Source organism: Cavia porcellus, unplaced genomic scaffold (genome assembly GCF_034190915.1).
Source record: "Cavia porcellus strain 051 isolate PalLab524CR breed Dunkin Hartley unplaced genomic scaffold, mCavPor4.1 scaffold_7, whole genome shotgun sequence".
NCBI lineage: Eukaryota > Metazoa > Chordata > Mammalia > Rodentia > Caviidae > Cavia > Cavia porcellus.
In genome coordinates, this window is record NW_026947490.1 from 24318231 (window position 1) to 24333627 (window position 15397).

Genomic DNA, 15397 nt, shown 5'->3' on the forward strand with positions numbered 1-15397 from the left:
CATGCTCTCCCTGTGGGCTGCGCCTCCCTTTTCTTCCCCAGTCTCATGTCTGCCTGTGTTCACTTTCTCCCAGGGCCATCTTTCTTCAGACATTGGCTACCTGTTAGCTGCAACCATGTAGGAAAACAAGGCTTTAGCAAGGGCAGGATCACTCTGATAGTTAATGCCGTAGCCAATCACAGCTCTCTGGTGCATGATTGACATAGAGATTCAACCTCTCACACCCTCCATGTGATTGGCACCCTGCCCTGGCTGCCCTCCATTTCTTGCCCATTGTCCTATTCACTGGTTATTTACATTGATTTGTAGGCGCTCTTTACATATTGTGGATGTGAAGCCCTCCGTTGGTGACATGTGTGGCAGATTTCTTCTCAATCTGGAGCGTGTCTTTTTGCTTACTTTAGGGTGTCATTTGATGCTGGAGCATATTACTTCCCATGTAGCTGAACTGATTAGTCTTATATGGTTAGTAGCTCAGGGTGGCCTTGAATTATGTAGCCCAGGTTGACCTCCAACTTGGGCAATCCTCCCCACCTCAGCCTCCCAAGTGCTGAAATGACAGGCATGTGCCACCACACCTGGCTGGTTAGTCCTCCTTGTATCCTAAGAAAGCTTTCTCTACAGTCACAACAAGGAAGTTCTTTACATTTTTTCCCCTGTACTGGGATCTTCACCTTGAGCTGCAGGCCCAGGTCTTTTCATTTTCTCTTTTTTTCTTTTCAGATTGGAGCTAGGGGTCTTTCTGCTTTTTATGTGCGTTTTCCTTCTTCCCCAGTGACATGAAAGTGGTTTCTGTCATTTATTTATGAGGAGGGCTGAGGTGCAGTTTAAAGTACTCACCCAGTTTGCACGAGGCCCTGGTTTCAGTCCCAGCCTGGAAGCCCTATCTCTCCCTGGCTCGGGGGCTGGCTCCATCCCCGGCTTTTCTAGAACTCTCCTGGTTACCTGCTGCCCACTGTTACGCAGGGACCATGGTCCCGGTTGCAAAGGCTAAATCTTGATTTCTGACAAACTCTCACTTTTGTCCTTGGAATCATCTTGCCTTTCTGTGGAGCTTTGCTTTCCCACACATCTTTGTCCCTGAGGCACGGGGACAAAGGACCCACAGCTCCAGCTTCAACAGCTGAAATGACTGTGTCCAGAGTCCCGGGGGCTCGACATCCAGAGCATAGGTGTCATCAGAGCTGGCTCATCGCAAACCCCACCCCCACTCCCCAGAAAAACCTCACATGTGCTAAGCAGTGAGTCTCGGACCCTTCACAGCGACCCACACCAGGGTGCCCTGCCCGACACACCTGCCATTCTGCGCTCCAGGAGGCTGAGGCAGGAGGGTCACATAAGATCAAGCTCAGCTTGGGCAATTGAGCAACTTCACCCTCCAACCCTTTTTACATTTTTTTAATTCCAAAACAGGGTGTCCCAAGTCTCCAAGTTTCCCAGGCTGGGTTTGAATTTGTGATCCACCTGGCTCAGGCTCCTGAGTGCTGGGATCACAGGTGTGGACCTCAAGCCCAGCTTTGGTTCTTTTTTATGGCGGATGTTACCTGGCTCTGGATGGATTGTGTCCTGCTCACCGCGTCATCACTAAGTGGCCAGCTGGCTAAGCTCCAGTGTTTGGCTATTGTGAATAATGCAGCTAAGGGCGTGTGTGTGTGTGCACAAGTCTTTATTTGTCTTGGTTAAACAAGCCAGTGTGGGGCTGCTGAGTCACAGGGGTGTATTTACCTGTTCGAGAAGCTGCCCAGCTGCTGGCCAAGTGGCCGCTCCATTTGCCTTCCAGCAGCAACACAGGAGATGCAGTAATTAACCCTGGTGTTGGCTTGCAAGGGGGGGCCAGGGCAGTGCTGTCCTCTCTTCCCTCTGCCTTTTCCTTCCTTCCAAGGCCGGGTCTCACTGTGTTGCTCATGCTGGCCTCAGACTCACTAGTGAGCTCAAGTAACCCTCCCACCTCAGCTTCCCAAGTAGTGGAGACTATGCCCATGGTTTCAAACTTTTTTTTTTGAAACAAGGTCTCACTATGTAGTGTTGGCCTCCAAATTACTGGGGATCCTCCTGTTTGTTTGTTTTTTTTTTTTATAAGATAGGGTCTCTGTAGGCAGGCAGGAGCAGGTCTACAACATGCTAGGGTCCCCCCATCTTGCACAGTACAGAGAAGGCTGTTTGTTGACTGACTTGCTGATGGACTGAGGGCATGGCTAAGTTCCCAGCCCAGTCAAGGGCTCAGAGACAGGATGGCCAGGCAGGAATGCAGGTTTATTGGGGACTCCACACACACACTCTCACGGCATCACACAACATTGACATGGTTACTCAGGACACATAGGGTGGCCTCTTGTGCCCACACTGGGACCCAGAGGCGGCAGGGTGTGGCCACCTCCCTGGTGGCCCAGGCCCCCAGGGTCCTTCCTCCAGGGAGGCTGCCAGCTGGGCCTGTTTGGGAGTGGGCAGCATCTGGGCACAGGGTGGCCACCTCACTCCAACGATTGTAGCATCAGCAGCTGCTTCAGCACCTTCGTCTGGCTTGTCTCTCGGATCTCGCCCGCCAGGAACATCTCATCTACCACTGTGTAAACCTGCGTTGTGGGCAGGGGCGGCCATGAGTGGGGAGCAGGCACCGGGGACAGCCCAAGCCCACTGGGCCTCACCACCAGGCTGGACCCTACCTTGTAGAAGTTGAACACCAGGTCCAGCTCACAGACGTTGTGGAAATACTCGTTTAAGACCTGGGCAGAGGAGACAGGAAGTGGTGAGACACTGGCCGGGAGGGAGGGAGCCAGGGACACAGGGAAGTGGGGGACCGGGAAAGAGACCTCACAGGAGAAGGATGGAGAGGCAGAGAGAGCAATGGGGGTCACAATATCCATGGAGAGAACACCGAGCAAGCAGTGGCCATGCTTATTCACATCTGTGATCTCAGCTACTCAGGAAGCTGAGGCAGGAAGATCCTGAGTTTGAGATCACCCTGTGCTACATGGAGGGACCCTGTCTCCAAAAACAAGATTTAAAAAAAAAATCGAAAACAAAAGTAACAGAAACTGAGAACAGAAGCAGAGGAGACAGACAGACAGACAGACATGACATGGTAAGACAAAGATGGTAAGGGAGAAAAACAAGAACAGGGGTTGCTAGGAGAGAACAGAGAAAGCCGGCAGAAGCCTGGACCATAGAGACTGAGGCCAGCCTGGGCTATGTACCAAGGTCCCGTCTCTAAAGCACAAGAGGAAGAGGGGTGTGGTGGCACACGTCTGTACTCCCAGCACTCAGGAAGCTGAGACAGGAGGATCACCAAGCGTTCCAGGCTTGCCTGGGCTATGTTGTGAGTTCAAGTCAAATTAGTAAGACCCTGTCTCAGAAAAAAAAAAAAGACAGAGAGAGACAGAGACAGAGACACAGAGCGAGAGAAGAAAGAAAAACGGAGAGAGAGAGCAGAGCTAGACTAAGGTGGAGGTAGCGGAATGGGCAGACACGGACGGGCACAGGCACAGCAGTGTGGCTGAGGACATCGGTGGGGGTGGATTAAGGGGACAGGACAGGGACAGGGCCCGGCACCTCCACGAAGTTATGGATGGCCTCCAGGTAGGCCAAGTTGTTGTCGCTGACGTCCACGCAGATGCAGAAGTACAGGCCGGCGTAGCGTCGGTAAATGATCTTGAAATTCCGGAACTGCGGGCAGAGGGCATGGGTGAGTGGGGCCAGGGACTTTCACACTGGGCAGGGAGGGGCTGGCACTTCAGGCCACTTGCTGCGGGCAGGGTCATGAGGAGGAAGGGATCCACACATCCCTCACCCATGTGAGGGCCCTGCAGGAGACCTCATCCCCTTGGGGCCGGGGACCCCGAGGAGGGCAGGTGCCTGCTCAGAGCCTAGGGTATGATCAGGCGCGTTCTGGGCCTAGGGCATGCCACACATCTGTAACTCCAGCTACCCAAGAGGCTGAGGCAGGAAGATCTCAAGTTCAAGCTCAGCCTGGGCAGCTTAGCGAGACCCTATCTCAAAATAAAAAAAGGGCTGGGGTATAGCTGAGTGATCCAGCCTCACCTAGCAGGCATCAGGCGCCCGTAGCATCCACAGTACGGGCCATGCCCTCATGGAATTCAACACAGGTGAGCCCTCTTTGTCTCAAAGAAGTGTTTCAGGCCTCAGAGTTTTAGAAACTGCATAGGCTCTACTGGTTTAGCAACCCTAATCTGAAAATCTCAAACCTGAAATGCTCAAAACTTTTTGAGCTTCTTTTCATACCAAGGAAGTTTCAGCTTCCTCCCCAACCTTGGGGTACTGGGGACCCACACTGAGCTACAAGCCCTTTTTAGTTTAGTTTTTTTTTTTGGGGGGGGGGGTGCTGGGGATTGAACTCATGACCTCGCGTTTGCCAAGCAGGCACTTACACCGCTGAGCTAAATCACTAAGGCCCCCTTTTTAGTTTTTAATTTGAGACAAAGACTCACTAAACAGCCCAGGCTGGGCTCAAACTTACAATCTTTCTGCCTCAGCCTCCCAAAGTACTGAGACCTTAGGCATGCACTATTATGCTGGCAAAAAGAAAAGAAAAGCTACAGATTTTGAGTTGGGTGCAGTGGCACACACCGAATTCCCAGCTATTCAGGAGGCTGAGGCAGGAGGATCACCTGAGCCAAGGCATGCAATGTCAGTCTGGGCCTCGTAAGGAAACTGTGTCTCAAAACAATAGAAACTTTTAGATTTTTGTATTTCAGGTTTTCAGATGAGGGATATACAATTGGTATCTATAAATATTAGAATAACATACTCAAGCCCATGGGGCAGGGATGCAGACTGATTCTGTGTCTGCGGAGGTAGAGACTGATGGGCTGCGGTGGAGCCTGGCACAGCACGTGCAATGCCTGGGTTCCATGTCCAGCACAAAAAAAAGGAAAGAAAGAAAAGACAGCTACAGATACCGCAGGCACAGGAAGGTAAAAGCACACATTCGGGCGAAGCCTCGTCTAGGACGTGTGTATGGCATCACCTAGTGGTGACTGTGGGTGTTAACATTAATTAGTCCTACTCGTACTCTTGTTTTCTTGCTTTAGAGACAGGCTCTCGCTGTGCAGTTCAGGCTGGCCTTGAGCTCACTTTGTAGCCCAGGCTGGTCTTGAACTTGCAATGATCCTCCTGCCTCAGCTTCCCAAGGGTTGGGACTACAGGCATGAGCCGCAACGCCCGGCTCTACAGTGTACTCTTTTTGGACTGGTAGTTTTCTTAATTTCTGCAGGCTGATTCTGTCTTCTAGTTATCACAGCAATGCCTGCCACAACCCATGGGCAAGTGACCTGACACTGATGGTCACTTCCTCTTCTTCTGTCCTAAACTCCCTGGGAAATGAGTGTGGCTGTGCACGCCTGTAATCCCAGCACTGAGGAGGCTGATGCAGAGTGATCCTCCTAGATTAAAGCCAGCCTGAGCTACATAATGAGTTCCAGATCAGCCTGGACTATGAGAGACCCTGCCTACAAAGACTTAGCTTCCCTTCCACTTGATACTCCCCACCTGAAACTTCCTGCAGGAAGCCTCCGGACTCCTGGGTCTCTCCAGCCTCTTTCCTTTCTCTAGCCCTGTACATCCCGGTGGTTAGTATCTGGGGACAGGTCTATGTCTGCTTTATGGGTTTTTTTTTTCCAAATCCATTTTATTTCAAAGAGAAAAGAAATAAAAAGGAAATAAAACAAAAATTTAAAACACATCAATCAGGGGGAATAATGGTGCATACATTGTATACTGTCATCCCCATATCATTCACCCAGAGCGTAATACAGCTGAATTTGGTTGTCCAAACAGTATCAGCACAAATCTTTCTCTTCAGCAAATTCGTTAAGATAGTTATAACTATCTTTTATAATGTATATATCCATTTACCTATAAAAGGCTCCAGCTATCCTTCTTTACAGCTGAGTAGTACTCCACTGTATAAAAGTACATCTTTTATATCTGTTCCTCAGTGGATGGACATTTAGGTTGTTTCCAAGATATGGCTATTATAAATTGTGCTGCTACAAACATGGGTGCACAGATATCAATGTATCTCTGTGGTATGATGTGTTTAATTCTCTTGGGAAGCTACTTGGTTGGTTTTGTTTGGGTCCCCCCCTCCTTATTTTTGTATGGGAGATGAAACCCAGGGGCTCTGCACTGAGTTACATCTCCAGCCCCTTTAAAATTTTGCTTTCTTTGAGACAGAGTCTCACTCAGGAGCTAAGTTGTCCCTGCTGGACTCAAACTCATAATCCTCCTGCCTCAGCCCGTGTGACAGGCTCAGGCCTGTGGTCCCTGGGTATGAGTTGCCTGAGAGCAGCACGAGGCCATGCTGGTCACCATGGAATATCAGAGAAGAACACGAGAGCCTGGATCCCAACACCCTGGGGCTTCTTGGCGAAGGCCACCATAAGCACCGCGGCAGTCCCAGTGCCCCGGGTCCCCTGGCTGCTAGGTGCCCACACCTCAGGGCCCCGCTCTCCCCCACCCCTGCATCTGCACGGATCCTCACTCAGCCTTGTCTCTGTCACCTCATTATAACCAGTGTCTCTCAGCTCAGCTGTCCCCAGTGTGCAGAAATCCCCATATCTGCACTGCCTGGGCCACCTGTCCCCGATCATTCCCATGCTCCAAGCTGCACTCAGTCTTCCAGGAAACCCACAGGCCAGCCCCAGGTGATTCTGCCACACCCTACCCAAGCTGCACTCAGTCTTCCAGGAAACCCACAGGCCAGCCCCAGGTGATTCTGCCACACCCTACCTTCTTCCCTCACGTGCCCCCAACCTCCTGGAAGTCCTGCCCCAGTGCCTTTGCACTTCTTCTTCCCCCAATTTGGGAGTTCCCTCATTCTGATAGCAACTCCTTCAGGCCTTGGCTAAAAGTCGCTTTTCAATGCTTTCCTGAAGGAGCCAGGTAAATCTGCACACTCAGAATCCTTTCCCACCACCTCAACCACTTATCCTTCTTCAAGCTCTTTAATGCCACCAGATGGGCTATCTTTTACCCATCTCCTATCAGTTAGAAAGTCAGCCCTGCAGGGCAGAGATCTGTGTCTGTTATGTTCATTGTGGTACCTTTAGTACCAAGAACAGCACTGCACACAGGAAGCCTGTGGTGAATTTTTGAATGCTCTGCAGGGCATGGTAGTGCACACCTACAACACCAGTGTATGGGAGGCTGAGGCAGGAGGGTGGTAAGTTCACCCCAGCCTGACCAGTCTAGCATAATTTATATTAAAATAAAAAACAGAAAGAGCTGGAACTGTAGCTAGTGGCAGAGCACTTTGCCTAGCGTATGTAAGGCGCTGGGTTCCTCCTCAGCATTGCAAAGATGACAGCGACAAAACCAGTAACATAACTCCCTGAGAGAATCAAAAATAAGGGAGAAAGGAGGGCTGCATAGTGACACCGGTACAATCTAAGCAGGAGTGTACGGCCCTCCAGTCTCCTTTCCTTCCTTTCTCTCTGCCCTGGCTCATAGATTTGTAACTTTTCACAATGAAAAGTGCCCCTAAATGCCAGGCATGATAGTGTACACCTTAGCACTCAGGAGGCTGAGGCAGGATTGCCTCCAGTTCCAGGACAGCCTGGGCTACACAGCGATCAGTCTGCACTACACAGCGAGACCCTGTCTCAAAAACAAACAAACCAATGGTACCCAAAAAAGGAATGGGGAGGAGAAGGCTGAAGGCTGGTGAGATAGAATGAGGAGGAGGTGGCCAGAGGCACGGGACACACAGGAGTGGGAGGTGGGGGAGCTGTCACCTCCACAAAGTTAGTGTGTTTGGCATCTCGGACAGTGACCACGGCGTGCACTTCCTCAATCAGCTTCTGCTTCTCATCGTCATCGAATTGCATGTACCACTTGGCCAGCCGTGTCTTGCCTGCGCGGTTCTGGATGAGAATGAAGCGGATCTGGGGGAGGAGGGGGAAGAGGAAGAGGAAGTGAGCGGTGCAGAGCCAGGGAGCCCTGCCCATCCCCACTGGGGCTGGGTCCAGCGTCCCAGGGCCCTCCTGTTCCGAGGAATGACTTCCTTTCTCTGAGTGAGTGGCTCTGGGGCTCCACCAAGCCTGTTCCCTTGTGCATGGACACGGGGACTATGGGGACGCAAGTTTCCCAAGGACAACCATCTTGCCAAAGTGTCGTGAAGGTTAAATACATTAATCAACCTGCGCCAGTGGCCAGTGTGTAGTAGATGTTCACTCCATGCATCTCAGCTGGGGGTGGTGGTGCATACCTGCAATCCTAGCATTTGGGAAGCTGAGGCAGGAGGATCCCTGCAAATCTGAGGCCAGCTCGGGCTACATAGTGAGTTCAAGGTCAACTCAAACTACATAGTGAGGCACTGCCTTAAATAACCAAAATAAAGGGCCTGGGGATTTAGCTCAGCAGCACAAGTGCCTGCCTTGCAAGTGTACAGTCATGAGTTCAATCCCTGGTACCAAAAAAATAATAATAATAACCAAAATAAATAAATGTTTGTAACTCAGACTTCTTCAGTCTGAGTCCTAACTCTGCCACTTTTTTCCTCTTCTTTTTCATTTCATTTCTTTTTTTTGGCTAATTGTTTAAGAAACTGAAATACAATTCACATACCACAAAATCCTCAAGCTAAAAATACAGATAGTTCAGTGGTTTTCAGGATATCCCCTTAGTATGTTCACAGTTGTACAAATATCACTACTAATTCCAACACATTTTGTTTGTTTTTGTTTTTCAAACAGAGTCTCACTATGTAACCCAGGCTGGCCTCAAATTCTTGGCAATCTTCCTGCCTCAGCCTCCTGAGTGCTGGGATTACAGGTGTGGGCCACCACAGCAGGCCAGAACATTCTTATTATCCCTAAAAGAAACCTCCTGTCCTCCCGCTCCTCTCCTGCCCCTGTGAACTTGCCCTTTCTGGAAAATGCGTGTAAGTGGGATCACACAGATGTGGCTCTGGGAACCCGGCTCCCAACCGGTTTCAGGGTGCAGCCCAGGCAGCGCACTGCAAGCCTTCATTCCTTTCTATGGTGAATAATGTCCACGCAATGGCCTCTGGCTCTGCCTGTCCACTCACAAGTTGGGCATTTGGGTCATTTTCACTTCCTGGCTATCAAGATAGATGCTGCGAGGAGCAGTGATGTCCAGGTTTTTGCGAGGACTCTTGGAGCGGAATTGCAGGGTCATATGGAAGCTCTAGGTCGTACCATTTTGGGAACTGTTTCCCATTTGCATTTGTTGTTCTTGTTCTGTTTTGCTGTGCAGGGGAAAGAATCTGAGGCTTCCCAAGGCCAGGCCAGTGCTCTGCCCCGGGCCTGTTCTGTCTTCCTGCCTCAGGTTCCTGTGAGCAGAAACAGCCCAGCCTGCCTGGGAGCTCAGGTTAGCTATGACGATCATCAGTTTTGGCTGCGAAGTTTTTTGCTATGATCCTGAAAAGTCAGGTTAAACATCACAGCTACAGTGCAAACTGAATGAGTCAAAGTCAGAAGCACTTAGAAGCTGGGCATCGTGGTACATTCCTGTAACTCTAGCTACCCAGGAGGCTGAGGCAGAAAGAGTGCAAGTACAAGGCCAAATTAGGCAAAGCAGAGACACTGTCCCAGAATAAAACTTTCAAAAGGGCCGGGGTGCAGCTCAGTGGCAGAGTGCTTGTGTGGTATGCATGAGGACAAAGTCCTGGTTCCACCACGAGTACCACGGAATAAAACAAGACATAGACAGAAGGGCTTAGTACACACAGTACTTGTTACACAGGGAGCCCTCAATAAAATTAGCCATCGTTGTCTGAGAGGCAAAGCAGAGACTCTAAAGCCAGAACAAATCTTGGCCACTATTGCAGTGTGTTTGGGACAGATCGCTTAACCTCTCTGGATTTCAGCTTCCCTTTCCATGCAGTGGACACGCTGAGTACCTCCTTCATAGACTAAGGCACACGGCAATGAACACAAGGGTGCAGGACAGGGACTAGCATCTTCTAAATATCATGTCACACTAGCTCCTAGCAGCTATTATAGTTTGCTGTTACTTGACTTTGAAAACACAAGGCCCCAACATAGGACCCAGCTAGGAAGCCTGGCATGCTGATGTCCATTTTACAGATAAGCAAACTGAGGCACAGGGAAAGGAAGACCTGGGAGTTTAAAGGCTTTGCTCAAACCCCCTTACCCTAATCTGCGGGAGCCCTGTCCTTTTAACAGCACCCTACTTCTTTTCCTAAGCCTTATTCTTCACACACTCCACTGGGCCCCAACCCAGCAAGCAGACAGGAACAGGATTTTAAAAGCTTCTTCTGCCTTCTGCTGAGGCAGAGAAAGCCACTTCCTATGCCAGCAGGGGTGAGGGAGAAGGGAGAGGGGTGGGGTAGGCGGAGCAAGCACCCAGGGAACCTCTGGGAACCTGACAGCGCTTCCTCTTATGCCCAGACCCCTCAAAACTCTTCCCTGGTCGAATCTCTCCAGATCTCCTTCCCTCCGGCATCCTCACCCCACTGTTGTCCCCTCCGGATGCCCCCTAACTTTTCTTGCCTCTGACCCTTCTCCCTTGGAGTTGTTCTCTTCTGACCTCCACTTTCTCAGTTTCAGCCTCAGGAGCCTTCCACTGGACACTCCCTCCTCCAACTCCAAGGCTGCCTTCTTCCTTCCAAAGATCACATCTTGCCAGGTATGGTGGCTCATACCTGGAATCCCAGTGCTTGGGAGGCTGAGGGAGGAGGACTCCCGAGAGTCTGAAGTGAGCCTGTACTCAACAATAAGGCCTTGTCTCAAAAGAAAAAAATCTACCACCACCAGAAAAAAACAAAAATCGTACCTTGCCTCCAAGGACCCTGTTCCCTGAGGAGACTCATTCCCAGTCTGACACTGCCCCACTCATCTCCTGTCCTGACTCCCCGACCAAAGAACTCTTCCTCAATTCCAAAGTCCCAGTACAGGGTGGACCCCTAAATCCGAGCCTCAGTGGCTGCTCCAAGAGCCCCCTCTCCGTTCACACCTCCAAGTCTCCCCTCTCCCCAAGATCTCTCCTCTGGGAAAGATCAGTTCAGCTGCTCCCCATTCATTTCTGGCGCCCATTTCCCGATCTCCGAGCCTCTTTCCTCTGGAACCACGCTGTCCCCGACTGTAGACCCTGATTCCCGGCAGTGCCTACTTCCGGTCCCCAGCCCTAGTCCCTTGCCTTGAGATACTCCCTGCTCCTGCTCCAGCTCCCTTTCTCTGCCTGCAATGCCAGTTCCCAGCCTGGAGACCCCTCCTGTAGGGGGACCTCGCTCCCTTTTTCCACGTCCCCATTCCCGTTCAACGCCTACTCCTTGCCTCTAACACCTTTTCCCTACCCCGTGCCGCGCAAGTTGCCCCTCCAGTGTCAAGCCCCCAACAACCTCCACTATCTCCCACCTGCACGGCCCCTTCTCTTGGTCCCCCCGCCCCTGTGTCCCCAAGTCTGGAGATCCCAGGGCACCCGCAGGGCAGAATCAAGGCCCTGTTCCCCCATCCTAGCCCCTGATGGCCCCAATCCCAAGAGCCCGCGCCTGGTCCAGACCATCCGCCGCAGGGCGGGGGGCTCGTCAGTGCCGAACCAGGCTTCGGCTGTTTAGGCTTGGACCCTCCCTTTGCCAGTTCCGGGCTAGGCGCGCCCCCGTTACCATGGCGACCCCTGTCCGGACCCCAGCAGCCCAGGTCCCACGGCGACTGGATGGCTCCTGTAGTGGCCGTAGTTGGGGCGCCCAGGGCTGGAACGGACTTCCGGCAGAAGGACGCGCCTCTCTCGCGCAAGACCCTCTGGGAGTTGTAGTTTAACGAAGGGGTTTCTCCGACGGGCGGCAAGAGAGGGAAAGTGTCGGTCCCGCCTCCTAGCATGCGTCACGACAGTCGTTTCTTTATCAAAGAAGCCAGATTCTAAGTGCATTCTGGGAGTTGTAGACGAAGCTTTCTCCGAACACACACGCACGCACACGCACACACACACACACGCACACAGCATGCTGGGAATAGTAGTTTTAAGTAAACAGCATTGGGGAATCTAGAAATAAGTCTCTTTCCAGTAGCACTGGGTATTGAACCCAAAGCCTTCACACTGAGCTACATCGTCCCTGGCCCTTTTCATTATTTATTTTTAAATTTTATTTATTTATTTTTGTTTTTTTGAGACAGGGTCTTGCTAATGTGGTCCAGGCTGGCATCAGACTGGAAGAGATCCTCCTGTTTCAGCCTCCCAAGTGCTGAGATTACAGCCCTGCACCACCACGCCCAGCTGTATATGTGTGTGTGTATGTATGTATGTATTTTTGGTACTGGAAATCAAACTCAGGACTTTGCCCTTACCAGGCAGTTAGTTGAGCTATATCCGCTGAGCTATGTCCCCAGCTGTATTTTTTATTTTAGAATATAGTCTTTCTAATTTTCCTGGTGGGAACTCGAACTTGTGATCCTCCTCCCTTAGCCTCCCTCAGCCTCCCAGAGGAAGCGTTACAGACGTGCACCGCCACGCTGGTGTAACTGTCTTCCAATGTTCACCTAGTACTTATTGACGCTGGGAGTGTAGATCAGTGAGTGGTAGAGCATGCGCTTTGTAAGCATGAGGTCCCGAGTTCCAGCAAGCACACGCGCGTGTACGCTCGCGCACACGGTTCCCTGTGGGAGATAGACACCATGAAAGAGCATGAATTAGGTAGTCAAACTCTGGGTGTGGTGATCCCCGCTTGAAATCCCACCACTCGAGAGGGTGAGGCAAGAGGATCACGAGTTCTGAACCAGCTTAGGCTATATGATGGGTTTAAGACCAGTATGGACTACATAGCAAAAAACGCGTCAAAAGGGCTGGAGATTTAGCTCAGCGGCATAAGCGCCTGAGCTTACTGCAAGCACTCTTACTGCAAGCAGGCAGTCGTGAGTTCGATCCCTGGTACCGATAAAAAGGGAAAAGACAAAAAAAAGAAGCAATTAAAAAAAAAAGTGTCAAAAAACCCAACACAATATTTTTGCACACATCTGGCCCCTGTGGGTCTTACCCATGTGGCTTTGCACCAGTGGCTTTACCTCTTAACTTAATCTTCAGCTGTGAAATAGAAGGGATCAAAGGGTCACCTCCCTAGGGCAGTTTTCAAGAATGCCCAAGTTCTCAAAGTACCTGGCACTGCCAGCCCTAGCTGCTTGGGGACAAACCCCTCCTTAAATCGTGTGCACGGCCACAGGTAGAAAAGACAGATCCCAGCACTTTCACTGTACTATGAACCCAAGAAACTTGTCTCTTTTGTGACGTCTTTTAAAACATGCTCAATGGAGAGAGAAATTGGAAAATGACCAGATACACCTCCTCTGAGAAAAGTTAATCAGCCCATGTGCATCACATAACAAAAACAAGCCTAGGCGCTGGGGAAAGGAAAGGAGGTGCCGGTGACACCTGTGTGTCACACCCAGTGACATCTCCTGGTGGTGCTGGGAGATGGAGCATAGGCTTCATGCCTATTAGGCAGGTGCCCTACATTCCCCAGCCACTGTGTTTTTCTCTCTTTAGTTTTTACTTAGAAAATGACTATATCTACTGTCTTGGTCACTTTTTTCTTTGTCATTGTTTCAAAATACCCAACACCCACTTTTTGAGACAGGGTCTCACTATGCAGCTCAGGCTGGCCTTGAGCTCACTTTGTAGCTCTGGCTGGTTTCAAACTCACAACACTCTTCCTGCCTCAGCCTCCCAAGCGCAGAGATTACAGGCATACACCACTACACCCGGCTCCAACATATACAATTTAAGGAGGAAGAAGTTTATTTTGGATCATGTTTCAATAGTCTCAGTGCATGCAAAGGAAACAAGATAATCCAATAAAGGGGCCAGAGATTTAGCTCAGTGGCACAAGCACCTGGCAAGTGTGAGGTCATGAGTTCAATCCCAGTTCAAAAAAAAAAAAAAAAGGCCAAATAAAGCTTCATTATGAAAATTACAAATGTTTGGGGCTGGGGATTTAGCTCAGTGGCATAAACGCCTGCCTTGTAAGTGCGTGGTTGTGAGTTCGATCCCTAGTACCGATAAGAAAAAAAAAAAGAAAGTTACAAATGTTAGTCATTGGAAAGAAGCTAAGTAGTAGAGTGCTTGCCCAGCATGCATGAGGTCCTGGGTGAGACTGTCAGTGCCAACACACGCGCATGCGTGCACACACTAATGTGCATATCAAAGGGCACTATCAAGAGACTGAACAGACAACCCACAAAACGGAAGAAAATATTTGCCAAGCACATATCTCTTATAATATGGCTGGGAATGTAGCTCAGGGGCACAAGTACCTACCTGGTAAGCGCAAGGTCCTGCGTTTGATTCCCAGTACCAGAATAAATAAATAAGTAAAAATTTTTTTTAAAAAAACCCACTACCATTTAGAATAAAGAACTCCTACAACTCAACAACAACAGCAAAATATTCCAGGCATGGTGACATATGAATGTAGTTCCAGCCCTCAGGAGGCTGAGGCAAGAGGATGGCAGAGAGTTTGAGGCTGGCCCTTCAGCTACATAGAGAGTTTAAGGTCAGCCTGAACTACATAGTGAGACCCTGTTTCAAACAACAACAGAATAAAAATCAGTCATCAGTCAGTCAATCGATCAGTCCTTGGCTTTGTGGCAGTCACATTGGAAGAGCTTCCTAAAACCGGGACTACTCACTAGTGCAGGGCAGAAAAGATTGGACCCCATTCATGCCAGACCTCGGTGTCGGGTTTTTTTTTTTTTTTTTTTGTTTGTTTGTTTGTTTGTTTTAGCTTTAGCTGGTCCTGCCTGACATCTCCAGCAGATGGAGCCAGTGTACACGGAGAATGGAGTTACCAGAAACTGGAGAAAAAGATGGGTTGAAATTAGAAGCACCAATTGGTGGATTCGTGTGGTCTTTTAAAAATTTATTTTTCTTTTTTTGAGACAGGATCTCACTGTGTAGTTCGGGCTGGTCTTCAACTCACGATCTAACCCAAGCTCTCCTCAACTTCGCAGTGATTCTCCTGTTTACTACTTATGACCTGGCAGAAAAGACCTGGCATTTGGCTTTCTCTGTCTGGAGAAATAAGATGAATAATTTTCTCCATAAACTTTTGGTTTTGATCTTGGCATCTGCTGTAAATGCTTGACAATGTTAAAGTCACAAAATGATGCATGTATCATTGTACTCTGAATCTCATAGTTACTTATTTTATCATTGCAAATGATATCACATAAGCAATGATATCCATACACCTAATCACTGGAAAGGGAACTCAAATCTAGAGTCTGTGAAACAAAGCAAAGCAGTGCAAAGAACCTTTTTTTTTTTTTTTTTTATCTTTACGTGGAAGATGGCCTTTGCACTGAGCTACATCCCCAGCCCTTTCTTGATATAGGGCTTCACTAAATTATCCAGGGTGGGCTTAAATTTGGGACCTTCCTGCCTCAGCCTCCCAGAGCTCTGGGATTGC

The 15397-nt window shown here is 49.8% G+C and overlaps 1 protein-coding gene across 2 annotated transcripts; it reads right to left on the reverse strand.

Annotated features, from left to right (window-relative positions):
* Positions 1–2232: 2232 nt before the first annotated feature.
* Positions 2233–11808, reverse strand: Ap2s1 (adaptor related protein complex 2 subunit sigma 1). Of its 2 annotated transcripts, XM_003464692.5 has the most exons (5): positions 11606–11807; positions 7752–7901; positions 3550–3663; positions 2664–2723; positions 2233–2573 (listed from the first exon to the last, which is right to left on the reverse strand). In XM_003464692.5, exons 1-5 carry the CDS (start codon positions 11606–11608, stop codon positions 2472–2474), a joined length of 429 nt encoding a protein of 142 aa, XP_003464740.2. In that variant the 5' UTR covers positions 11609–11807; the 3' UTR covers positions 2233–2471. The 2 variants fall into 2 exon arrangements, with proteins under 2 accessions (XP_003464740.2, XP_023418590.1); XM_023562822.2 differs by lacking the exon at positions 3550–3663 and having other exon boundaries at positions 11606–11808.
* Between the last annotated feature and the right edge of the window lie 3589 nt (positions 11809–15397).